Here is a 27,252-nt window from a genome sequence, read left to right on the forward strand (position 1 = left end):
TTAGGATTCTCCCTTCTCACTAAGACTGGGAGGCCTTGGCTCTGTTCTTCCTGATAATTACATTTCAAAGGAATGACTTTCAGGTCCTTGAGAAAGACTCCTGAGTTGTGGGAGATTTAGTAAGTGTGCTACCAAAGGGAGGTCAGGAACCTAGGGTCAGGTGTTAGCTAGAACAAACAGTAAATTCTTTTGATAGCTCTGAGCTTTTCCAGAATGGGACTCACAAGGAGGCTAGGTTGGGGCCTTTAGGCTGCTAGAGGCCATCCTAGTGTTGGTCAAGTCTCTTAATGCAGGGGTTTGGATGGAGTTGTTCTGTGCTGAGAGTACTTTGTAGTTCTCACTAGTATGCTTTGGAGTCTTTTGTTTTCATTTTAGAACATATAGATGTACCTATTCTTTTAATTGCTGCAGGGTATACCATGGTATGAATATAACATGATTTATTTAGGATTTTTATTAAAAACAATCCTGCAATGAACATCCTTGTGCATGTGGTCTTATGAACTTATGCAAATATTTCTCAGTTGTCAGATCATAATGTGTTTACGTTATATTTTAATATGGTTTGCTAATTGCCTTCTGAAATGGCTCTGCCATCATTACTGTATGAGAGGATTTATTTCCCCAAATTCCTTAACACATGCTATTAAACTTTTTAACTTTTGCCAGTTGAATGGGTAAAAACAACTATGGTCTTTTACTTTCCATCTCCCTGATTACTTGTTGAGCTCTTTATATATTGGACGTTTATATTTTATTCTTTAAATTCTGTTTGTATTCTATATTTGTTTTTCTGTTGCATTGTTTTTCTTAGTTTGTAAGAATTGTTTATAATTTAATTTTGATTAAGTAATATGAATATATTTTTATTTTTATTTTATTTTTTTTTTATAAATTTTTTTTAAATTAATTAATTAATTTATTTTTGGCTGTGTTGGGTCTTCTTTTCTGTGTGAGGGCTTTCTCTAGTTGTGGCAAGCGGAGGCCACTCTTCATCGCGGTGCGCAGGCCTCTTACCATCGCGGCCTCTCTTGTTACGGAGCACAGGCTCCAGACGCGCAGGCTCAGTAGTTGTGGCTCACGGGCCCAGTTGCTCCGCGGCATGTGGGATCCTCCCAGACCAGGGCTCGAACCTGTGTCCCCTGCATTGGCAGGCAGACTCTCAACCGCTGTGCCACCAGGGAAGCCCTGAATATATTTTTATAAATTCCATAATAATACAGTTAAGTTAAAGGTTCTTAACTGTTCCTGTCAATCTTAGTCTCCTTCCAGTAATAGCTGCTGTCATTAGTTTGGTGCCTATGCTTCTATACCAAAGCTGTCCAATAGAAATATAATATAAATCATATATAAATATTAAAAAATTTTCTAGTAACCATGTTAAAAAAGTAAAAAGAAGCAGGTGAAATTAATTTTAATTATACATTTTAATTAACTCAATATGTATATCATCTGAACATGTAATTAAAAGTTATTAATTATTTATTTATTTATTTATTTATTTATTTTTGGCTGTGTTGGGTCTTCGTTGCTGCACGCGGGCTTTCTTTAGTTGCGGCGAGCGGGGGCTACTCTTCCTTTCAGTGCACGGGCTTCTCATTGTGGTGGCTTCTCTTGTTGCAGAGCACGGGCTCTAGGCGCACGGGCTTCAGTAGTTGTGGCTCGTGGGCTCAGTAGTTGTGGTTCGTAGGCTCTAGAGTGCAGGCTCAGTAGTTGTGGCGCACGGACTTAGTTGCTCCGCAGCATGTGGGATCTTCCTGGACCAGGGCTCGAACCGTGTCCCCTGCATTGGCAGGCGGATTCTTAACCACTGTGCCACCAGGGAAGCCCTAAAAGTTATTAATTATTATTATTCATATTAAGTCTTTGAAAGCTGGTGTATATTTTACATTTACAGCATATCTCAATTTGGATGCTGTATTTTTATTTTGAATTCTTGATTAGTATTTAGATTTCATAATATTTATGAAATAAATAAGTTCTAAACATACATAAAAGTTGTCCATTAGCTGAATTGAGTTTTAAAAAATTTCTGTTTATATTTGTATCTACATCAACAAAACTAGTTCATCTTTTTTAGAAGAATTGATGTGACTTGGAAACAAAAGCATGTCAGTTTCAAAAAAAAAATATGTCTGTCCAAGTTAAGCAAATTTACTAATTCTTGTGTCAACTCAGTATTATTAACATTGAATTCAAAAGAGCAATGTATAAATTTAAAAGCAGCTCTAAATTGATCAATATCAACAAAGTGTTTTTCAAATTTTTCTTGTAGTTTTTTCATGCAATTTACATAAAACTTAATTATAATTAAAATTTTCTGTCGATTCATGTTAGAGGGATATATATGGTTAGTTAACTGATTTGTATTTTTATGGAAATTTTTACTTTAAACATATATTCTTTTACCTATCTAACCAGGTCACAAATATGCCTTTCTTTTCCTTGGATTTTCAAATTTAGCTCACTCATATACAGTGTGATATTGATGAGAAAACGTAAATCACATTGCCATTTTTTTGTCTTTGATTATTGAATGTTTAGCAAGTATTCTTTTTGTTTTTAAAAAAATCTTGAGTTGGAGTTAACAGTACAATAATTATAAACAATAGTAATTATAAATTTTATAGACAGTACGATAATTTATAAAACTCTCCATGACTCAACCAATGAGCACTGGCAAAGAACAAAAAATATCATTAAATAGTGTTCTATTTTTTTCTTTTTTAACCAGTTCCATAAACTGGTATTTGCATATGTATTCCAAATGGTTTTAACAACTATATTCTTGACATTTTTCATAGAGTCTGCTCTAGAAAGTTGAGCACAATATTTGCATAATGTGTGTGGAACAGAGTAATAAATGAAATATTAATTTCTTGTTTTAAAATTTCAATAAATCCAGATTTTTAAACTTAACCTAACAGAGCATCATCTATTATAGTAGAACTATTATTTTTCCATGTCTAGCTGAAATTCTTTGACAGATATAGATTAAAAAATATCTGTGTTATAAGTTCATATATCTATTTGGTCATGAATTGATAACATTTCTTTGTAAATTTTGAAGTCCTTTGAGATAAAATGTGACCCATGTGTTAATAGGGCAGTATCTCTTTTATTGTATAACTTTTATTGTATAACTTATTGTGTAACGCATTTAAATCTAAAGAGAAGTACTTGCAATTTTAAAAATATTGTATCAATTGATGTTTGATATGTTAGGTCTTGTATTCTACAGGCAATTATTGGTTGCTTAATTGAAGATCTTTCATTTTTAAAACATCGTTTAAAACCTTTTCCCCAATAATTTTCTGACAAAATTTCCATAACTGAAATAATATATATGTATTTTTACCATCTCTTTACTAAAAATGGTTTTCTTTTTTTGTGTGTGCAAGAAACCAAACTATTTTATAGCTGGCCAAAGTTACAAGGTCAGACCTTGTTACATATTATTTAAAAATATTTCTGGATATTTAATTCTGATTTGAGGTGACTAAACTTCATCAGTTCTTGTTTGTTGAGAGGAAACTGCTTGTCAGATTTACTGTGTGTCTGTTGACAATGTCTCTTAGCGTTATCTAGTTTATTTTCTTTAACTTTTTAAAATGCGTTAAACAGCTTATTCCTGTTGTTCTGCTTTAGCAAATTGCATTTGGTATTCAGTGTGAAATATGTAATATGCTTTAGTTTGGTCTCTCATTTTTTTCTTTATTATTCCAGAAAGAGTACTAGCTTCTGCATCTGCACTTGATTCTGCATCAGTAGTATACTTTTTTATATTAAAAAGTTTGCCCATTAATTTTTTAGCTAGAAAAATAATTTAGTTATAATTAAGACAGAATAAGTAATTCAGATTAATAATCAATTACAGTTTACAAAGGGTATCACTATAATTTGTGCTGTCTGCATAAAATATTCAGACAAATCCATTAAATGTTATATCAGTGCATAGAAAAAATTCATTCAAGCAGAATCAATTTAAGATTGACTACACTGCTGATGTGATTATGTGTAATGTCAAGAAAAATTCTACCAGACAAGTTAAACAGGCAAGAAGACTTTACTCAAGACTACTGCTGACTTCCCTGGTGGCACAGTGGTTAAGAATCTGCCTGCCAAAGCAGGGGACACGGGTTTGAGCCCTGGTCCGGAAAGATCCCACATGCTGTGGAACAGCTAAGCCCATGTGCCACAACTACTGAGCCTGCACTCTAGAGCCCGTGAGCCACAATTACTGAAGCCCGTGTGCTCTAGGGCCCGTGTGCTGCAACTACTGAGCCCGTGTGCTGCAACTACTGAGCCCGTGTGCTGCAACTACTGAAGCCCATGTGCCTAGAGCCTGTGCTCCGCAACAAGAGAAACCACCGCAATGAGATGCCCATGCACTGCAACGAAGACCCAATGTAGCCAAAATAAATAAATTAAATAAGTTAAAAGAATCCGCCTGCCAGTGCAGGGTACATGGGTTCGATCGCTGCTCCAGGAAGATCCCACATGTCGCGGAGCAACTAAGCTTGTGCCCCACAACTCCTGAGCCTGTGCTCTAGAGCCTGCGAGCCACAACTACTGAGCCTGCATGCCACAACTACTGAAGCCCGCGTGCCTAGAGCCCGTGCTCCGCAACAAGAGAAGCCACCGCAATGAGAAGCCCACGCACCACAACGAAGAGTAGCCCCTGCTCACTGCAACTAGAGAAAGCCCATGCGCAGCATCAAAGACCCAACGCAGCCAAAATAAATAAATAAATAATTTATTAAAAAAAAAAAAAAAGACTTGCAACAGGTGGGAGAGACTGGACTCAACTGCAATACAACAGGGATTTATAGCCAATGGGCAGGGTAAGGGAGTCAGTGGGTGGAAAATTACTGAGAGGAACTTGGTTAGGTATTAAGGGTGCGAGTATGAAGAATCTGGTTAGGTATCAAGGGTAGGGGGATTCTCTATAAACTGGTTTATTAGCAGGATTCTTGCTAAAGTTCTAGTTGAGAAGAAGGCTCAGAGGAGCCTGACTACGTTTGGTCAAGGAGGGAGCTCTTGTCCTTAATACTAGAAACAATAGTATCATTTGTGACAAAAGGGTTAAGTAAAATGTAATCCTACCCAAACAATGAAGTTGTGTTTAATGGAAAAATATGCTGCTTCAGGTAAAAAATTTTGTTTAAATTAATTAAAATTCAATAAAGTAAAAAATTCAGTCCCGTTAACCGCATTTAAAATGCTCAATAACTGGACTTCCCTGGTGGTCCAGTGGGGCCAAAAGAAGAAAAAAAAAATGCTCCATAGCTACCTGCAACTCATGGCTCCTGTAATTAGGCAGAAGAGTTCCAGACCTTCTTGGAGTACATTTTCATACCTATGTATGGACCTGCATTCTATACCTACACATATATTTTCTGTACCTACAGAAATATTTAGCTTTGGGTGTTTTGGGTAAGCATAATGGGATTATATTGTATGTGTTTTTGTTTTACTTGCTTTTTTCACTTACCATGTATTTTGGAGCTTGTTCTATGTCAATACACAGAAATGTACCTTTTGCATTTTAGTGCTGCCCAGAGTAGACCATAGTATGGGTATACTTTAGTGACTTTAACTTGTCCCCAACTGATGTGCTCTTAGATTGCTTCCAATACTATGCAGCTACTAAGAAGGCTCTGCTGCTCCTTGTGTGTTTGAGTATTTTTCAAGGTAGATTCTGAGACGTAAAATAACTGCAATTTTAGAAGTTTTTACACATGTAAACTATTAATACATACTCTGAGATTGCCATCACAAATGCCATTTTACACTCTCATGAACGGTACAGAAGAGTACTCTTTGCCCTGCACCCTCATCCACTCCTGACATTTTCAGTCTTTAAGAATTTTGCCAGTCTTATGGATGAAAATCATTTTTGGTATACATTTCCTTGATAGTGAGGTTGAACGTTTTTTCACATTTCCTTATGGATGTCTCATGGATGAAAATCGATTTTGGTATACATTTCCTTTATGGTGAGATTGAACGTTTTTTCACATCCTTATGGATGTCTTATGGATGAAAATCATTTTTGGTATACATTTCCTTGATAGTGAGATTGAACGTTTTTTCACATTTCCATTAGCACTTCATTTCTTAATACAATGCCTGTATTTCTTCCAAAAATAATAATATTGTTTAAAGACAGTATGTATCCTGTGTTCTTGCTTTCCTTTGAGTAACTGTGGTCAGGTTGTTGGAGCAGGTCAATTTTCAGTTTGCATCTCTAGGGGCAAGAATCATTTGCATTATTATTTTCTACAGTTTTACTCAGCAGTAAAACTGCTCAAAGACAGTGAAAGGCTAGGACTACTAAAGAATCAGATTACGCAGTAGAGTATGCCAGAAAACACCTAGCATCCTATAGTGCACCCAGCAATCTTTCACTTTTTTTCCTGACAAATAACACATTTCCTGACAAATAACACATTCTAGCACATTGTCTGGCTCAGAGTGAGAACTTAATAAATTTAATTTAATTCTCTTCTATTGAAAGAATGAAAAACAAAGTAATTGAAAATTGGTGACATTTCTGTAGAACTGTATTCTCTGGATAGGGGCTGTATCTAGATTTACCTTTGTTTTCTTTGGGCCTTTCTCAGTGCTTGAGAACATTGTTACAGGTGTTCAGTAATTGATTGAATGGAACTGTGTTCAAGTATGTTCTAATTCATTCTCCTATCTGGAGAAACATGTGTATCAGGAGAAAATAGGCTTATTTGTTTACATTGTTATTTATCATGTTTCAGACAGAGATTAGAAAATATATCCTAAACACACAAATTGGTGGCCTTGCAAATGACTAGACTAGCTGTTTCCTTTCATAGTCCAAATTGTGTGAATATGGCTAAATAAAGATCGTACTCTATAATAATAGCAAATGCGATTTTGTTGTGTGCAGTCTTAAGGTGTTATTATGCTGTTCTCACTGTGAATGGTGTTTTTTACACATGGTAAAGCAGGCTAGCATATTCACGTGCGTTACAGCTGGAATAATGCATTGCTTTAAAAACATAATTTTTATCTGCTTTTTAGATTTAGTGTTCAACAAAAATTTCTTCTTAAGTAACTGAAAAAAAAAAATACACGGTGGCTACTGTAGACTGTAAAATGAAGGAGAAGCTTAGCTTTACCGTGGAGTCTGAGCTGGGTGTAACCTAACTAGCTAGAGGATATGCAATTCCTGATTGACAGCAGGACCAGCATTATGCAGATTTTGTAAGGGAGAACAGCAGCTCAGAAACAGTGATTAGGGACTCTGTTAGGAATCACTACATTCACCACTCATATCTTTAGTTTTTCATTTTTCTGTCTACTGGATTTGTAAACAAATAGTACAAAACAGTTCTTCTTTTGTCTTTATTAAAGTGATACTGCAATGCAGTTTCAGTCTATCAGCTAGGCAAACGTGTCGGAATTCGATATTCTCCCTAAATTAGCTAATTTTTAGCTGTGTTCCATGCTTATCTCTAGACCTTTGTGTATTAAATCCTACCTCGAGCTGTTCTCTTTATACACAAGTGTGTTTTGCTTGTGCCTTCCTGTCTTCTTCAGTGAGAAGCTTTATGTAGGTCAGGCTTGGCTTAAGCAGATTTCCTGAACCTGCGTCAGCTTAAGCTGGAGGAATTTTAATAAACCCTCCCCTGTAGGCGTGGGCCTAAATGAGGCTAGCCTAGTTAAGCCTGATCTTTTTCTGTTTGTGAAAAGAGCTGAGCAGAGCTGAAGGCTGCATGGTGGTTTCAGAAACTGCCTACTTAATTTGAAAAGAACAATGGTAGGAAAAGCTAGATCTTCCAATTTTACCTTATCTGAAAAGCTTGATTTGTTAAAGCTTGTGAAGCCATATGTTAAAATTCTGGAAGAACACACTAACAAACATTCAGTAATAGTGGAAAAGAATAGATGTTGGGATATCATAGCAGTTAACTATAATGCAAGTGGAGTAGACCGCCCTCCTCGAACAGCGCAGGGCCTACGCACTCTTTACAAAAGGCTCAAAGAATATGCCAAACAGGAGCTATTGCAGCAAAAAGAGACCCAATCAGATTTTAAAAGCAATATTTCTGAGCCAACCAAGAAAGTTATGGAGATGATTCCCCAGATTTCCAGTTTTTGCCTGATAAGAGACAGGAACCACATACAAAGGTAAGCTTTATTTTATTTTGTTGTGAAAATTATGGCGCCTCCTATCTATTGGGCTCTGGCTTAGTTGTGATAAAGATATGCATAGTAAGCACCCCCACTACGGGAGCAGTGAATAGTGTCTTTGTTTTGCCTTCTTAAAAAAGAAAAGTGAGGCTATAGGGAATTTTTCTGCTGCACTGGATTCAAGCCACTTTTTATTGTCTTCCCCTCCCCCTTCCCTCCTTCTGTAGTTTCTAAAAAGTAAAGGTTAGGGAGGAATAAATGGGATGTAATTTGTGACATTACCTCATAAACTTTTTAAGCTTTAAAATTAAATTGTTTAATTAGCTTCTGAGAGATACCTTTTTCTTATTTCATTTAAGATTACATTTCATTAGAATTTTCAATTTTGTATAAAGTTAGCAGTTTCAGGAAAACTGGAACCCTTGCTTTTTTTAATGAATTATCAGTGTCTACACTTACTGAATATTAATTGAGCTAAAAACCTAAAATGAACAATTAAGTAAACTTGTTAATGGCATCATTGTATATATTAAAGTTTAAAGTATTTTTAAATGTACAGTTTAAAGTATTTTTCTAACTTACATTCAAAATAAAAAAGACAAGGAAACACAAGAAAAGGAGTTAATGCCTAATTAGGGATTCAGATTACTTAATAAAACTAAAAATTTTTGTTGTTTTTACACATTAATGGTCTAGTTTCACTTTGATTTGGGCTTATACAGGAAAGGGTAAGCTCTCCCATACTATTCTGCAAGGGTTTCAAACTATGAATTTTAATATATCAATAAGAGCAACTGGATTAGAAACAGTTTTTTTGGTTGAATTTGTGCTCTACATGACTACTTGCCTGGAAATCTTCAAAAACTATTATCCTGCTGCTGATTCAAATTTTAACCTCTGGCAAAAGATAAAAATGGCAGCTACAGGCTTCTTCTGAATCATTTAGGGTAATGTAAGCAAACGGTAAACTCCTTGTTAGTTGAGGAACCTTTCAAACAGAACTTTACAAGTCACTTTCCTATTGGTGGAAGAGTCATTATATAAGCAAAATTATTAATTACCTATGAAATCCCTTTGAAGTTAGGGAAGAAATGGAAAAACCTTTTTAGCCAAACATATTTGTTATTTTGATAATCTACTAGGATAATATTTTTGAGCCCAGCTTCTTACCATATACTTCTTATTTCTAGTTGATAGCATAGTAAAAAAATAGCACCAGTGGGAATCCAAGACGTTGATACACAGTATATTAATTCATGGGGTCACTTCCTAAACTGTTCACTGTGATGACAAATGATTAAATCCTCCTAGTATGCTGAATGTCCAAAAAAAAAAAAACTCCACAGTAAGACTGTTTTATACTCATTAAAATTTTTCCCCTCTTTGAATCATAAAGAACAGTGGCTTTGCATTATAGGTATAAAACTGCCTTTTGGGTATAGGTTTTTATAATTTGAAAACTACACATAGAAACTGTAGTTTTATCAAGTTGTGTATTTTAAAAATACACTGATACAGAAGAGAAATAATATATAAGTTACAAAGATATATTTACATTTTGACCGCTTGTGTGTGTGTGTGTGTACGTATGTATGGTATATATACACGTACATACATAGAATATATATACCTACACAGTCAATCTTTGGGACACCAACATTTCTCTGATAAAATGAGTTGATTTACACATTTCCATACCTACTGTTTAAACAATCAGTTTTTCAGATTTTAAAGGTAAGACTATCAGAAATATGCCAATTAAATGCTTATTTTTGTTAGCATGTCTGCTCTGCCACTTTCTCTATACTAGCATTTTAATTTATAATATATTTATGTATTTAATATACCTGTTTGACATCATCTCAAATCTTAATTATCTCAGAAGTTTATAATTACACTAAATTATGCTTCTATATAAATATGACTGTTAATCTCATCAAACTCTCTATACTTAATAAGGAAAGTATTACTGCTTATATAATTTAACATATTTAAGTATATACAACTATTTTGTAAGGCTATTTATTTCTACAACTGACATTGATTTATGTCTTTATATTTACCTCTCTTTAACATCAGATTATATTTTGTGTTTTTATAACCAATTTGATACTCAGAGTTCATATTCATAAATTTTAGAAGTCCTTTTCTGTTTTATCATTTTTTTTGTGACCTTCTCTAAATCATTTTTAGACTTTGTTATGCCTTATTTGTAATGTTTTAACTAAAGTGGAATGGAATATTCCAGATATAAGGCATATTTTTAATTTACATGGGAGTATATTGTCTATGTTTAATTGTGAATCTTATAGTCTATTATACATACTAATTTGGAGAAGTAATTTTGTGGATTTAAAAAATTTAATTTATATCTGTTGTTTTAACTTTTTGCCAATCCAGGATTTAGAGATGTTAATAAAAGCAAATCTTACTAATTTGAATTACATTTATATTCCATTGTTTTGCTTTTGAAAATCATAAAATGACAAAAAAAGACAAAAATGAAAATGAAGGAATTTATATAATCTACAAATAGATTTTTCGTAACATACTAGATATCTTATTATTTCATTTGTACTTCTTAGACAAATATCTGATATTTCTGGCAATTTAATGTTATTAGTAAGTGACATATGGGGAGTTTAAATTCTTTTCCTTATGTTCTACTTAAACTTGTTCCAGCATTTTAATCATCCATGTAGAATGTATTCTAACCTATATTACTTATTTATAATTTATAAAATGTTATTTAAATAATGTGAAGTGTAGCGTTTCCATTAATGTTCCAATAATCTCTTTCACCTCGATAACTTTTATTTTTAAGTTAGGCAGAAACATAAATTTAAGAAAAAAACCCTCAAGAAACATTATGTATTCTTAATTCACAACTTCATGTTATACATGAAATTATTTAAAAAACCAACAGAATTTTAAGGAACATTGTGTTTATGTCATAACAAATATTATAATGTCAAAGTTTAAATTATGCTAAAACTGTAGTTGCCTCTAATAGGAATGCATATTTTATGGAAATTTCATGTAAATTTAATAAACTTTCAATATATCATATATAGGCCATTAAAAAAGCATTGCATTAAAAAAACCATTTCATTTATTCAATCATTCAACATATGATGAGTACCTGTGAGGTTCCAAGTAGAGTATTATACTGGGTACTGATGATCTGGTGGTAGATCTAAACCCTTGCCCTTGTACACTTCACCTGACCACTGGTTAAAAGACTTAAAGATCACCTGAGTCATGTGGTTTAGGATAGGTAAAGGGGAAACACCATTGCATCTGAAATTGGATAGTTAGGAGAACCCCCTGATAGTTGGGCATACCCAAAATCATACACAATCTTGTTTTTCCTGTGTGTGTGTGTGTGTGTGTGTGTGTGTGTGTGACAAATACAGAAATCAGTACGTCTCAGAGATTGCCTTCCACTGTCCTCTTGGAAGTCATAGACCCTGGTGATTTTTAGATCAGGACAGGAGAGGAGAAGCAGGAGGTCTAGGACTAAGGTGTCGGGATAGCAAGGCCCAGAATGAATTAAATGACACTACACCATTTAAGAACCTCAGGCTTATAGGGACAATTGGTATCTCTTTGAGAGTATCAAAAATGCCTTTTCTTTAGTAATTTACCTCAGTAGCCTTGTGTAGTATTTGTAAGTTCCTGTTCTTTTAAGAGCCCAATTTTAAAGTTAAGGATGGAGAGAGCCATTTTATATATATATATATATATATATATATATATATATATATATATATATATATATAAAATTAAAATCCCAACCATAGTCACTTTAATTTATTATTCCAAGGGTTAAAAATATTTTTTGTTTCATAATTTTCTTTATAGCTTGATAATTTAATGTATATTAAATATGAAATTATGCTTTAAAATGCTCTTGTATTCATTTGATTTACATTTTATAATGCTTTTTTGTGTGCTGTAGTGCAAACTTGGATGAGGAAGCACAGGCTGGTACAAGTTCACTACAGGTAATGTTGGACCACCATCCAGTTGCTATTACAGTGGAGGTGAAGCAAGAAGAAGACATTAAGCCCCCTCCTCCACTGGTTTTAAATTCTCAACAGAGTGATACTTTAGAGCAAAGAGAAGAACATGAATTAGTACATGTTATGGAAAGATCTTTGTCACCGTCACTTTCCTCTGTTGATATGAGAATGACATCGTCTCCATCTTCTATCCCAAGGAGAGATGATATTTTTCGGCATGAAAGTGGAGAAAATTTTAGGTCACTGTTAGGGTATGATCCTCAGATTCTGCAAATGCTGAAAGAGGAGCATCAGATAATTTTAGAAAATCAAAAAAATTTTGGATTATATGTTCAGGAGAAGAGGGATGGATTGAAAAGAAGGCAGCAGCTAGAGGAAGAGCTGCTAAGAGCAAAAATTGAAGTGGAGAAGCTGAAAGCAGTTCGCTTACGGCATGATCTATCTGAATATAATAGTCTCTAAGATTTTTTTTTGCAGTCTTGCAATTTGATAATTTTAATTTTGGCCAAATTACTTTCATTTGGGAATATCCTGAAGCAGAGTATATATTCTTTTTTTTTTTTTTGGCCACGCCGCATGGCATGTATGATCTTAGTTCCCTGACCAGGGATCGAACCCACGCCCCCTGCAGTGGAAGCACAGACTCTTAACCACTGGACCACCAGGGAAGTCCCAGAGTATATATTCTTAAAAAATATTGTTAATCTCTATTATGAAAAAGGCTTTTTGACATGATTTTCTAATTATTTAATTTTCCTTTGATACATATTAAAACGCTGATTGGTATGGTTATAAATTTTTTTGTCTTCCTCTGATTTTTTTCCTAAGATGTTTTAATTGTTGGCCTTACAAAAGATGTTTTATTTTGATTAGTAACATATACATAAATAACATATATAAATACATCAGTATTCTTTCAAAGTTCTGAATCTTCAACATTTTTAATTAGCACTTTGAAAGCTGTATGTAGTTCAAAGTTTTTAAGTCAATCTAATTTAGAAGCAATACTAGCCTAATAGAAGCTTGTCTGTATGACATTGATTTTTATGCTTTCATTCTTTGACGGAGTAAGTCCTAGGATTTTAGGGATGGAAGGTATTTGGAGAACACTTTTTCCCACCTCAGTTTTGAGGTAATGAAACCGAGGTCCAGGGAGAACTCAATGATTTATTTGATGTAACAAAGCTCTTTATGGCAGAGCAATGACCAGCACTCAGTTTTTGTTTCTCTGTAATTTTTTTCCCCCTGCTATTCCACAGAAGTAAAAATCCACAAAAATATCCTACATGTTAAAAAATTAGAAATATTTATTTCATTAAAATTGCTTTTAAAAATTGGTGGGTTATGAAATCAGGGGAATTGTGTCAATTACCCCCTTCCTCCTCCTCCTTTTTTTGTCCAGCAAAATAAGATATTCTATTGGAGATGTTATATATTTTGACTACAAGATTTAATACGTCAATTCATTTGGAATGTCTTAGTCTGAAAAAGATTTCTTTCACAGTAAAATCACAGTAAAAACTTTAATGAACAAAATTAAAATTTTATTTAGAATAAAAATAGCAAAAATTATGTTTATAATTTATGATATCTATAGTCTTATGTTTTTGTAAATATTGCTATTTTAGTATTTGTGGAAATAAATAAAACCTTGATTCTTAAAGCACACATAGACGTTTATGTTAAATCTTTAATATGTTTATTACTTAAGGATTTCTATTTTTGCTGGGGCTGTGTTGAGGAAGGATATTTAAGCCAAGCTTTAGAATGGGGTAGGTAGGATTTCAGCTGTATTGGGGAGAAAGGATGTTTATGTCAGAGTGAGCAGCATGAAAAAGGCATAGAGAATGGGAAAAAGTGGGTCAGAGTGTATAAGCACAAATACAGTGCTAAGCCAGGTGATTTTTAAGTGATTTTAAGTGAGCATAGAGAGGGCCACTTAGGGCTGTGATAATCTGGACAAGGACATATACCTTGACTAACTGGGGTAGCTACCCTTGAGCTCCAGCAGAATTTTTACATGCAGAAATGAGCCAGAAATCTGCATTTTTATGAGAAATGTTTATTTTTAAAACATTTGCAAATAATTAAAAATATTTAAAATAATAAATAGACGAAACATGTGAGTGGGCCTCATTCAGCCAGTGGGCTTTCGGCTCATGGCCTGTGGTGTAGAGCAGTGGTTCACCAAGAGTAGATCCTGACCAGCAGCATCAGCACCTCGAGAACTTGTGAGATATGTAAATCCATTCCTTTCGGATCAGCAACTTGAGGGGTAGAGTACAGCAATCTGTTTTAATAACTTCTCTAGAGATTCTGATGCAAGCTAAAAAACCACTCAGAGAGCCACTGGAATAGAGTATTTTGAAAGCTAACATGGTGCCTAAATCATGTTAGATTTTCAAAAATTTTTGTTGAAGAGTGGGTGAAGGTAAATTGAGGGATATCAATTTGGAAGTTGGAAGCTGGTTGGTGCCACATTATGGATTACATTAAATGCTGTTTTCAAGGAATCGAATGTGAATATATAATGGCAAGCCATGGAAGGCTTTTGACTAGGGACATATGACTAGAGCTCTGACTTAATGTCATAATAGCAGCATTTCAGGGTGGGCAATGTAGTGAGGGGAAATTAAATCTGAAATTTAGGTTGTGACTCTAGGAATAGAAAGAATAAAAATAAAATGGACTCCTATGGTACCGTTTTAGCTTGTTGACTGCTTAATTTCATTGGCATTTTGTATCTGCTATTAGAGTTAAATATTTTATTATAAAAATGCCTTGAATGTATGATACATCCTTTTGACAATTTCATCTTCTTTAATCTGTGCTGTGACTTTTCTTTCAGTCTAATGAATCTTATAATTCTTATTTGAGGTAATGTTTTTACAATATTATTCCAGTAAATCTTTACAGTAGTAAGCTCTAACTTTTTGAAATGATTGAAAACAAATTACCATACAAAATGTAATTTATGTTATAACCTTAGCATGGTACTACTCAGAATTGTTAATGAATGTTCAGTTTGAATGCTGACTTTGTACAGCTAAATCAGTTTTCCAGGTGTTTTCTGTGGAACATTAATTCTGTGAAATGTTTTTAGCCAAGTTATGTGTTCAAAAAAGTGCAATATACATCTTTTTTGGTGGTTAGATTCTAGCATAAGTGTGGAAGGTAAAAATGTATACTATATAAAATTGCCCTTGAAAATTTTTTTGCTACCCAGAAAGTAGTGTAAACATAGTCTGCTACAGTCGTATTTTTCTCCAGCAGTGTTCAAGATTGTTGTTTCGTTGCTTATGTCATGTGACAAATTTGTTAGCATGTAGGGACTGAGTAGAATAAAAACCTTATTTTACATATTTTTAAACAACAGAATTACACTCATTGCAGTGAGTTTACTGCAGCAGTTTTTCTGAGTCAATCTTGTTTAATTTTAATCTGCAAAAATTAAAGTGAATGTGGTTCTGCTCCATTTTCATTGCTCCATCTCCCCACCTATGCAATTATAATTAGCATAGTACAGTTTATGGGAATTTCTGTGTAAAGAAGACTTGCTTGATGACTGAACTCTTTTTAGAGGCTGTTTATTATTATCTTGCAGAGTATCTTAGGGAAATTCTGAGCTAAAGCTTTTTTCTTTTTCTTTCTATATTGAGACTTTTTTGAGTTTTTGACTACTTACCAACTTACATTAGCAGTTTTTGCTGAGGACAAGTTTCACTAAGGGGAATATATAATGGCAAATTCTGTTAGTACCAATGGAATACAACTGAAGCCACCAGACATCCTACTATAGAGAACTATTTGGGGCTGTCAGTTTACTTATGAAATGTAATGCTGGAAAAACATGGGAAAGAGTGTTTTTATTTTTAAAATGTAGACTTGGTTCTGTAGAAATACTGTTTCATCCAATATATTAGTAATTTAGATCGTGCCTAGTTATTCTTGCCACCTTCTTGTCTTTTCTTATCCATTTGAACTTAAATGGATATGTTTGTTTTTTTACAAGTTATGTTATAAACCTAGGTATGATTTATAATGGCATTCTGAAAAAGTTAATGAAGCTCTTTCATTTCTAACAAATGCCAGATTTCTAAAAATATTCAAATTAAATATTTTCCTTTTTTGTATAATGCGACATCAACTTGGTGTTATTTTATTTTTGAAAGATTCACTCTACCCTATTGCCTCTTTACTTACATGAAAATGTTTGAAATATGAATTATTTTCCATGTGCCTTCTTTTAGAGTAATGTCAAGTTTTAAATAGATATGTTTAAATAATTAAGTGTGGTAAATTGTAATTAATATACGCTGTAGATGATAGTGGTTAAATGCGTTGTTAATACATGTTCTTTTAAATACATGGTAATACATTGTACTGATTTGTGTACTCTTTGTGTGCCATAAAACAAAGAATTCAGTACTATAGAGGTAAATTTTTTTGTTGAGGCATAATTGAAATACATTTCTTTAGGTGATATAATAGATGCCAAATGTACCATGTCTAAATTTCATAATATATTTATTTTTTTCAAATGTTAAGATTCACAAATTCTCAAAATCAATTAAATATTTGATGGTGACTTTGATTGTAAATAGTTAAAAATAGATGAAATGTGGTTGCAATACTGAACAAATACAAAAGAGTAAATTCTTAAAATATGCAACCTAATTAAACATTAGCAGTCATGCTAGATCTTGTATATAATTTTGAGAAATTGGTTCCGTATTTTTTAATGTATCTTCTTAAAGTTTCATTAAAAGTAGCAGCTATAATGTGAATTTATATAATTTATTTTTAGTTTTCCATTCCTTTGTAAATAGTAGAAAGCAAAGTAAATAAATAAATAAAAATAAAAATACCACCCAAGTTAGCCCAAACAATTTAAACTAAAATGGATGTATCATTAGACTTACACTTTGTTAGTAGATCTTTCATGAGTGTGAATTCACCTCTGTTATGAAGATTAAGAAATCCTTCAAATGTATAGAAACGAAAGAATTTTATAGTAAACATTCATATGCCTACCACCTACATTCTACAATTAATGTTTTGCTATATTTGCTTTATCACATATTTATCTGTCTATCCATCCATAAATTTTTTTTGTTTTTAAGAAAACTTATTTTAAAATAAGTTGCAGAATTAGTTAGAATACTTTACCCATAAACACTTCAGCATGAGTATTATGAACTGGAGTTCAATATTTATTTGTGTGTGTATGATTTTTTAGGTAAGATTTGCAAACAGTGAAATGCACAAATCTTAAATGCACCATTTGATGAGTTTTGACAAATGACTGCACCTGTGTAGCTTAAACCCCCATCAAGATTTAAAAAGTTATCACCCCAGAAAGTTCTCTCCTGCCCTTCCTAACCAATACCCTGGTACCTCAGGCAACCACGGTTTTTAAAAAACCACTAATTTTTAATAAAACATAGATAAGTTTTGCTTGTTCTATGACACAATATAATTGAGATCATATAGTACAGACCCTTTGTTTCTGTTTTTTTCACCCGTCTTAATGTTTTTAATATTCATCCATCCTCTAATCAGTAGTTCATTGTTTTCTGTGGCTGAGTAGTATCCATTTTATAAATATACCACAGTTTGTTTATCCATTATCTTTTGACGGACTTCTGGGCTATTTCCGGATTTTGGCTGTTATGTATATTATTGTATAAATGTGTCATGGACTTAATGCTGGATTAAGGAAGATATATGTTTAACTGTTTAAGAAACTGCCAGACCTTTTCTCAAAGTGATTGTACCATTTTACACTTCCCTCCATAGTGTATGGATTACTATTTTTTTAAATAAAGCTTTGCATGTTCATTGACTGGAATGTCAGAATCGAAATTGATGAATAACGTTTTTTGATATTTAAATGAGTTTAAAATGCTGGGCAGATAGTTTAGATATCTGGGAATATTATAGTTTTACTGATTTTTTTTCTATTTTAGCACTTATTGCCACTTATTGCATATATGCTTTGACATGAAGTACTGAGAAATATGATAAACTGTATATATAGTCCCTGCCATGCTCATGAAGTATCATTCTGAAAATGATCTTTAATGCAAAGAAATACCTTCTAGGTTTATTTTGTATGTAATGATACTTGTACTTAGTTGACCTTCATTCTGTTTTAAAGAAAACTATGGATGATTACTAGTTTGAAGTAATTTGTATATTAATGTTTGTATATTCTTTAGTGTAATAAAAACTATATGTTTCAAATCTTATATTTATATTGCAGTTATATGTTAATGCATATTCAAAGTTCTGGTAGCTTTTGGTAATTTTGAAACTCAAAAAATACAGTCTGCAAGAGTATTTACATTTTTTATTGAATTTGATGATATATGAGACATTTAAAATTTTTTTTGCTCCGTTGAAAACAGTGTGTGTATTTAGAATTGTTAAAAAAAAAAAAGAATATTAAAGGCTTGGGTTTATGGAATGTATAATTAAACCATGCAACCCTAAAGTTATTATGCTTAGGACTCATTCATTAAGATGATAATGTCTACTATTAATATTAAAATGACAGTGTCTCCCCCTTGCTCTTTTATCAAAGCATGGTTTTAAGCACTTCTTACCTTGTGAATCTTGCTGTAGGCATTCAAGCCTCTTGTTTATGAAGACCGTTTTTGGTGTTTATTTGGGAAGTAAATTACAGGGTCAAGGGGGAAATAGATCAGAACCAAGTTCAGAAACAAAAATTACAGGTAGAGTGGAATTGTTAGTGGTGGTTAGTCTGGGATGTAGCAAATTAGTCATTATTTTATATATTGCAAGTAGTCTAGATGAAGGCAGTTATGTTCCATATATGTTTAATTCCCAGTTATCTTCATTCTACTTTTTTGCAGTCATTCACCCTCTCCCTTCCCTGCCCTATAGCCTACATTTAAAATGGGGCTAAATGGGAAGGGACTAGTGCAAGATGATGATGACAGTAGTTAACATTTAGAGAGCACTTACTTCATGGCAAGTACTGTTCTAAGCATCTTATATATATTAGCTAATTAGATGAAATATGGTTGCAACAAGTCTGTGAGGTAGGTATTAGTATTATATTCATTTGGCAATTCATAAACTGGCAGAGGGGTAAGTAACTTGTCCAGGGTCACATAGCTAGTAAGGGGCAGACTCAAGATTCAAACTCAACCAGTCTTGGCTTCCGAGTTCATGCTTTTATCTTTCTTCTGTTCTGCAAAAGAAAGGATATATCTAATTCTGAGAATAATATGGTATTTCAAAGTGATTATAAGAAATTCTGGATTCTTAGAATTTAACTACTGTCTTTTGTTCTAGTCAGCTTTTTTTTTTTTTTTTTTTTTTTTTGTGGGGGAAGGTTTGGACATAACAGCATAACAGTCAGCTCCTGAGAATATAACAGGATATTTGACTCTAGGAATGTTTTTCCCAGCCATTTTTGATGAAGACACACTTTTTATCCCCTCTTTAACAGCAATCCTGAGGAATTGCACTTTTCTCTTAGATAACCAAGTAAAAAACGGGAACAAATTTGAAAAATGCAGAAGGATATTGTCAGTCTTTTATTTGGTGCACAGAGACTGCTACTGGTAGAAATAGTGTAAAAAGAAAACTAATTGAAATTGTCCAAAATTGCACATCACAAATTTTTTTAGAATTAAAAAACTGATCAAAGCATCCCGTCTTTTTCGTTAATGCTAAAACCCTCAAAACTTTATCTGGAAAAATCAAGGTTTGTAAAACAACAAAAATAACACATGACAACTAACTTACCTAAAAACTGGTAACTTTTTTTTGACTAAAAACTAATGGAGTAATACAATCTTCATAATATTTAGGCAAAATCTGATTTAGCAAAACTATATTTGGTAGAAATTATAGTTATAAAAGAAAATTCATGTTGGCAAAAGTTATAATCAGGAAAATACTATATATAAAGAAGTGACCGATGAATCAAATCTTTGTAATAACATTTACTTGGAAAATAATCCTGAATGTACAGTATGTACAATGATGCAGCTGGGTTCAAAGTTAATTTCTAAGGCTACTTTCTCAATGAAAATTAATTTTAAGGTAGTTCTTTTTTTTTTTAACATCTTTATTGGAGTATAATTGCTTTACAGTGTTGTGTTAGTTTCTGCTGTATAACAAAGTGAATCAGCTATACATATACATATAGCCCCATATCCCCTCCCTCTTGCGTCTCCCTCCCACCCTCACTATCTCACCCCTCTAGTGGTCACAAAGCACTGAGCTGATCTCCCTGTGCTATGCAGCTGCTTCCCACTAGCTAGCTATTTTACATTTGGTAGTGTGTGTGTCAATGCTACTCTCTCACTTCGTCCCAGCTTACCCTTCCCCCTCCCCGTGTCCTCAAGTCCATTTTCTACGTCTGCATCTTTATTCCTGTCCTGCCCCTAGGTTCATCAGAACCATTTTTTTTTTTAGATTCCATATATATGTGTTAGCATGTAGTATTTGTTTTTCTCTTTCTGACTTAACTTCACTCTGTATGACAGACTCTCGGTCCATCCACCTCACTATAGATAACTCAATTTCATTTCTTTTTATGGCTGAGTAATATTCCATTATATATATGTGCCACATCTTCTTTATCCATTCATCTGTCGATGGACACTTAGGTTGCTTCCATGTCCTGGCTATTGTAAATAGAGCTGCAATGAACATTCTGATACATGACTCTTTTTGAATTATGGTTTTCTCAGGGTATATGCCCAGTAGTGGGATTGCTGGGTCGTATGGTAGTTCTATTTTTAGTTTTTTAAGGAACCTCCATACTGTTCTCCATAGTGGCTGTATCAATTTACATTCCCACCAACAGTGCAAGAGAGTTCCCTTTTCTCCACACCCTCTCCAGCATTTATTGTTTGTAGATTTTTTGATGCTGGCCATTCTGACCGGTGTGAGGTGATACCTCATTGTAGTTTTGATTTGCATTTCTCTAATGAGGTAATTCTCCTTTAATTTAATATTTTTATAATCATGAAGGAAAAATGTACCTAGAATCAAAATGGCAGTTTTGAAAACTACCTGTTGTTATGGGAATATGGTGATGACCAAGATCAAAAGAGACCTTCCTCTCAACACTTTATAGTTTAGTGGGGAAGGCTTACATTAAATCATTTGTCACATAATTAATTGCTGAGTTAATGCTGAGATAATAATGCAACTTGACGTAGTTTGGCAGTCAGGGAAATTTAAACTGTATGGAAAACTGAGTAGAAGTTAATTTAGATCAGTGTGTTGGAGGAACAGAGGTAGAAGGCCCTTTGGCTGGAAGTAGTGTTTTCTTCAATACCTTTAAGACAAATGGATGATCAGATTTACATTTAAAAATAGATATAGTAAATATGGAAAATGGCTTTAGGGAGTAGAGGTGGCAAGAGAACACTTCAACAGAACTGTTTATAATAATGGTACAGTAGTCCAGACCAGAGATGATGACTTGGAAAGAGTAGAGACAATGCAGAAGGCAAACAGTACACAGCTTTGTGAACCATGAAGGGGATAGAATCATCTGGATTTTGTGGTTGATTGGCTCTGGAACTGAGAAAATGAAGAATGTCGTGGATGATTTCCAATTTTTGGCTTGAATAAGGGTGGTAGTACTTTCACTGAGAAATGGGAAAACTGAAGGAGGAGCAGTTTTTGGAGAGAAGGGAAGTGGACCTGGTGAGTTTGAGATGTTTATGAGACATTCATGTGGATCCAACTGGATATACTGGTATACTTACAGATCTAGAATCATGATCTGGGCTAGAGAAAAAAAATTTAAGTTAGTACAGGGAAGGTATTGAAGCCATGGGAGTAGATGAGCTAATTTAAGGAGAAGTGGTGCACAGTGAGGGGAGGAGGGCCTAGAACTCAGGTCTGAAGAACTCCAATAAACAAAGGTTAGACAAAAAAGTAAGAACTGGCAAAGATGTTTAAGACACAGCAACCAAAGAAGGAGGAGGAAAATTTGAAGTGTGTTAGCAGGTATAAAAATGGAGTTCAATATGTCAAGATAGAAGTGGTCAACATTGTCCAATGCTTTTTGAGAATTTTGGTCAGGACTAAAAAGTAACCTGTGGATTTATTGACAAAGAGCTCCTTAGTGGTCTTTAACAAGGCAGCTTTGGGGGAGGATCAGACTGGAAGCCAGATTGGAGAAGTTGAGGAGTGACTGGGAATTTGAAGAAACGGAGGGAGTTAAGTGGGTGTTTGGATGCTTGAAGTGGAAACATGGGGGCAGGCAGCTTTTTCAGGCAGTATAAGTTCCCTTTTTATGCATGTGTTCTAGTTTATCCCTGAACATAATGCATCACAGAATAACTTTAACTTTATTTTTCCATGCTGTGGCCTTCTTCTGTGATTTATTGTGGGGAAAGGAGTTTAGCAAGTGGGAAGTCAAGAGTGATCTTTCTAAGAGCTCTTTATTACCCCTAAAATAATGCACTAATTATCCCTCCTCATTGTTTCTCTCATTAAGTTTATCTTAATGAGAAACTAATTCTCATTAAGAAATAAAAAGAATCAACCTTTGGACCTGTTGCTAAAACATAATCATTTATTGAGTTACAGAATGTTGTTTAATAATTTCTAGTGAGTGGGCTTATTTCCACCTGGCACATTTTAATCTGTTAAATGCTACATGTTGCCAAAACATAATAGTTTTTTTTTTTTTAGGGGGGAGGGATAGGGAGGAGTGTTTAAATGACATGGACTTATTTAAAATTTCACAAGTTATTTAAAATTTTATTACAATAGAAGGTATAGTGAATTCCTTATATTAAAGAAGATGTAGATGGATTCTTGATTCTTCTAGCACAGTCAACACTTTTTAAGTATTAGCCTTTAACATACTAAAATTTAATAGTGTTTTATATTTTACTTTAATTTTGACATAATTTCTTATAATTCAGGTTCTCTTTAATGCCTGTTTTCTACTCATAGACTTCACTGAAATTTTGTAATAAGATAAGAGTTTGGGTTTAGACTACATTTTGGGCAATCTAAGTTGTTGGACGAATGAATGTTGAGGGTTTTCAGATCAGATTGAAAATGCAGTTTAAAGAAATGAAACTTATTTTAGGTGCATCCTTTATAATGTGAAATTAGAGGAGTCAAGCAAAGAGGAGAGGTAAATATATATAAAAAACTCTCACCACTAATAATGAAATTCAAATTATAATGTTAAGTAAATGCCATTTCTGTCTATTAAATTGGTAAAGATGAATGTTTACACAAAAATCTGTACATAAATATTCATAGCAGCTTTATTTGTGATAGGTAAGAGCTAGAAACACCTCAACTGTCTTTCAGTATTCCATACAATAATAAGGAACAAACTTGATACAGGCAGCAACTTGGGATGAATCTCAAACACATTATGCTGAGTGGGAGAAACCAGCTTGAAAGGTTGTATACTGTATGATTTCCATTTATTCGACATTCTCAAAAAGACAAAACTATATTGGTAGAAAATAGATCAGTAACTGAATAGGGTTAGGGTGTGACTAAAAAGGAATAGCATGAGAGAGTCTTTTGGAGTGATAGAACATCTATATCCTGATTGTGGTAGTGTGTAAGTAAATTTATACCTGTGTTAAAATTTGTAAAACTGTACAGCAAGAGAAAAAGTCAGTTTTACTGTATGATAATTGTAACAAAAAATAAATACAGTTAGAGAAAAATTGGTAAGGTAATATATTATGCTGATATATAGTAGTGAAGTGGATCCTCTCGGTTGGTGGGAATATCATTGGTAATGTCATTATGCAGCTATTAAACACCATTTTACCTTTTTTTTTTTTTTTAAATTACACTATACTAGGTGTGCTTTATTTATTTATTTATGGCTGTGTTGGATCTTCGTTTCTGTGCGAGGGCTTTCTCTAGTTGTGGCAAGCGGGGGCCACTCTTCATCGCGGTGCGCGGACCTCTCACTATCGCGGCCTCTCTTGTTGCAGAGCACAGGCTCCAGACGCGCAGGCTCAGTAATTGTGGCTCACGGGCCCATTTGCTCCGTGGCATGTGGGATCTTCCCAGACCAGGGCTCGAACCCGCGTCTCCTGCATTGGCAGGCAGATTCTCAACCACTGTGCCACCAGGGAAGCCCCATTTTACTTTTTAATTTAATGATATGGGAAATGTATTCACAATAATATATCAAAAGAGGAGGCTAAAAAACTCTACATCATAATTCCTGGTATATTAGAAACATGTTTTCCCCCAAAGAAGTATATAAAATTACCCTTTGTTCAAACACCCTCATTATGAGAGGAAAGCCGGAAACTGGAGCCACTGCACTTAAGTCCTTTGCCTGCTTGACTGTTCTGTTCAGGATTACAGCAGCCAGAGTCCTTTCTGGGGCTGATAAGAGGTCACTGGGCCAAACAGTTCTGAACACAGCTGTCTCAGCTGTATATCAATCATTTGTTTTCTCAGAAAAAAACTTTGATGGTTCTGAGGATAATTTATTGTTTGGAGATAGTCAAGATTCACTTTCTAAATCCATGAATACCAATGATGAACATATGCATTATCTGAATTCTAGTAGTGACAGTGGTTTTTCAGGCTTTCAGGAGATTGGTTTACCTGGCTTGAAGTTGTACAAGTTTTTTTTTTTTTGTCATACGTTTTCTCTTTGGTAAATACCTTCCAGTGGAATGACTGGTTATAGGAGGCGTATGTTTAACTTTCTAGGAGTCTGCCAAACTGTTTTCCAAAGTGATTGTACTACTTTACATTCCTTCCAGTAGTGTGTGATATTTCTAGGTGCTCTACATCTTTTTTTTTTTTAAGTTATAATTGACTCTACATCTTTGTTAACACTTAATATAGTCAGTTTAAAAAATTTTAGTCAATTTAGTGAGTGTGTGGTGTTATCTCATGTTTTGAACAACTTTATTGATTTATAATTCACATACCATATAATTCACCCATATAAAATATGTAATTAATAATTTTTAGTAGTATATTCACAGTTACGTGCAACTATCACCACCATTGTAAGATGTTTTCAACACTTCAAAAATAAATCTTGGGGACTTTCCTGGTGGTGCAGTGGTTAAGAATCCGCCTGCCAATGCAGGGGACATGGGTTCGAGCCCTGGTCCAGGAGTATCCCACGTGCCGCGGAGCAGCTAAGCCCGTGTGCCACAATTACTGAGCCTGCGCTTTAGAGCCCGTGAGCCACAACTGCTGAGCCCACGAGCCACAACTACTGAAGACCTTGCGCCTAGAGCCCGTGCTCCGCAACAAGAGAAGCCACTGCAATGAGAAGCCTGCGCACCATAACGAAGAGTAGCCCCCACTCGCCGCAACTAGAAAAAGCCTGCACACAACAACAAGACCCAACACAGCCATAAATAAACAAACAAATAAATAAATAAATTTATTAAAAAAAAAAAAAGAAATCCTGTACTCTTTAGCTTTCAACCCACCCCACCATGTCCCCGCCCCCTGCCCCCCCGCCCCAACTCACCCTCACCTCCCAGCCCTAAGTAACCACTAAACTACCTTCTGTCTCTATAGATTTCCCTGTTCTGGACATTTCATATAAATGGAATCATGTAATGTGTAGTCCTTTGGTGACTGGCTTCTCTCACTTAGCATAATGTTTTCAAGGTTTATACATGTTGTAGCATGTATCGGTATTTTAATCCTTTTAATGGCTGAATAATATTACATCGTAGTGATGTACCACAATTTGTTTATTCATTTGTCAGTTGAATGGATATTTGGGATGTTTCTACCTTTGGGCTATTATGAATAGTCCTGCTATAAACATTCATGTACAAGTTTTTTGTGTGGATGTGTTTTTCTGTCTCTTGAGCATATACCTAGGAGTGGAATTGCTGGGTCATATGGTAACTCTAATCTTTTGAAGAATTGCAAATCTGTTTTCTAAAGTGGCTGTACTATTTTACATTCCACCAGCAGTGTGTGAAGATTCCAATTTCTCCACGTCTGCACCACAATTTTTATTATCTTTTTGATACTTATCATCCTAGTGGATGTGAAATGTATCTTGTAAATTTATTTATTTATTTATTTTTGGCTGCATTGGGTCTTTGCTGCACGCAGGCTTTCTGTAGTTGCGGTGAGCGAGGGCTCCTCTTTGTTGTGGTGCGCGTGCTTCTCATTGCGGTGGCTTCTCTTGTTGCGGAGCACAGGCCCTAGGCGTGTGGGCTTCAGTAGTTGTGGCATGCAGGCTCAGTAGTTGTGGCGTGTGGGCTCCAGAGCACAGGTTCAGTAGTTGTGGTGCACGGGCTTAGTTGCTCCACGGCATGTGAGATCTTCCCGGACCAGTGCTCGAACCCATGTCCCCTGCACTGGAAGGAGGATTCTTAACCACTGTGCCACCAGGGATGTCCATATCTTGTGTTTTTAATTTGCATTTCCCGGATGACTAATGATGTTAAACATCTTTTTTTAAAAATATTTATTTATTATTTATTAATTTACTTTTTGGCTGTGTCGGGTCTTAGTTGCGGTGTGTGGGCCTCTCTCTAGTTGTGGTGTGCGGGTTTTTCTCTTCTCTAGTTGTGATGCACAGGCTCCAGGGCAGGTGGGCTCTGTAATTGTGGCGCGTGGGTTCCAGAGCATGTGGGCTTTGTAGTTTGTGGCATGCCGCCTCTAGTTGAGGTGTACGAGCTCAGTAGTTGTGGCACGTGGGCTTAGTTGCCCTGTGGCATGTGAGATCTTAGTTCCCTGAACAGGGATTGAACGTGCGTCCCTTGCATTGTAAGGTGGATTCTTTACCACTGGACCACTAGGGAAGTCCCTAAACATCTTTTTATGTACTTATTGACTATTTGTATATATTCTTTTCTGAATTAGCTGTTCATGTTTTTTGTCCATTTTCTATTGATTTGTTTGCCTTATTTTTGAGCCATAAGAATTCTTTATCTAGTTTAGTGACGAGTCCTGTGTCTTATGTATGTATTGTGATTATTTTTATCCTCCTGTGGCTTACTTTTTTTGTCTTCCTAATAGCATCTTTTAAAAAGCAAAATTTTTAAATTCTGATAAAATTCAACAT

At 34.4% G+C, this 27,252-nt stretch overlaps 1 protein-coding gene across 8 annotated transcripts in view; it reads left to right on the forward strand.

Moving 5' to 3' along the window:
• RAD54B (RAD54 homolog B) overlaps positions 1-27,252 on the forward strand; it is a 113,777-nt gene that overhangs the window by 35,744 nt on the left and 50,781 nt on the right. The window contains exons 1-2 of one of the 8 annotated variants that reach the window (XM_082363287.1): positions 1,197-8,169; positions 12,134-12,276. The exons of 5 other annotated variants lie outside the window; for them this stretch is intronic. In XM_082363287.1, coding sequence (XP_082219413.1) covers positions 7,796-8,169; positions 12,134-12,276 — 517 coding nt within the window. In that variant the 5' untranslated portion in view covers positions 1,197-7,795. Of the gene's footprint in view, positions 1-1,196; positions 8,170-12,133; positions 12,277-27,252 lie in introns of those variants that run through there. 2 more of the 8 variants (XM_082363286.1, XM_082363285.1) reach the window with 2 other exon arrangements.

The sequence above is a fragment of the Balaenoptera borealis genome (assembly GCF_965194805.1).
Source record: "Balaenoptera borealis genome assembly, chromosome: 17".
Taxonomy (NCBI): domain Eukaryota; kingdom Metazoa; phylum Chordata; class Mammalia; order Artiodactyla; family Balaenopteridae; genus Balaenoptera; species Balaenoptera borealis.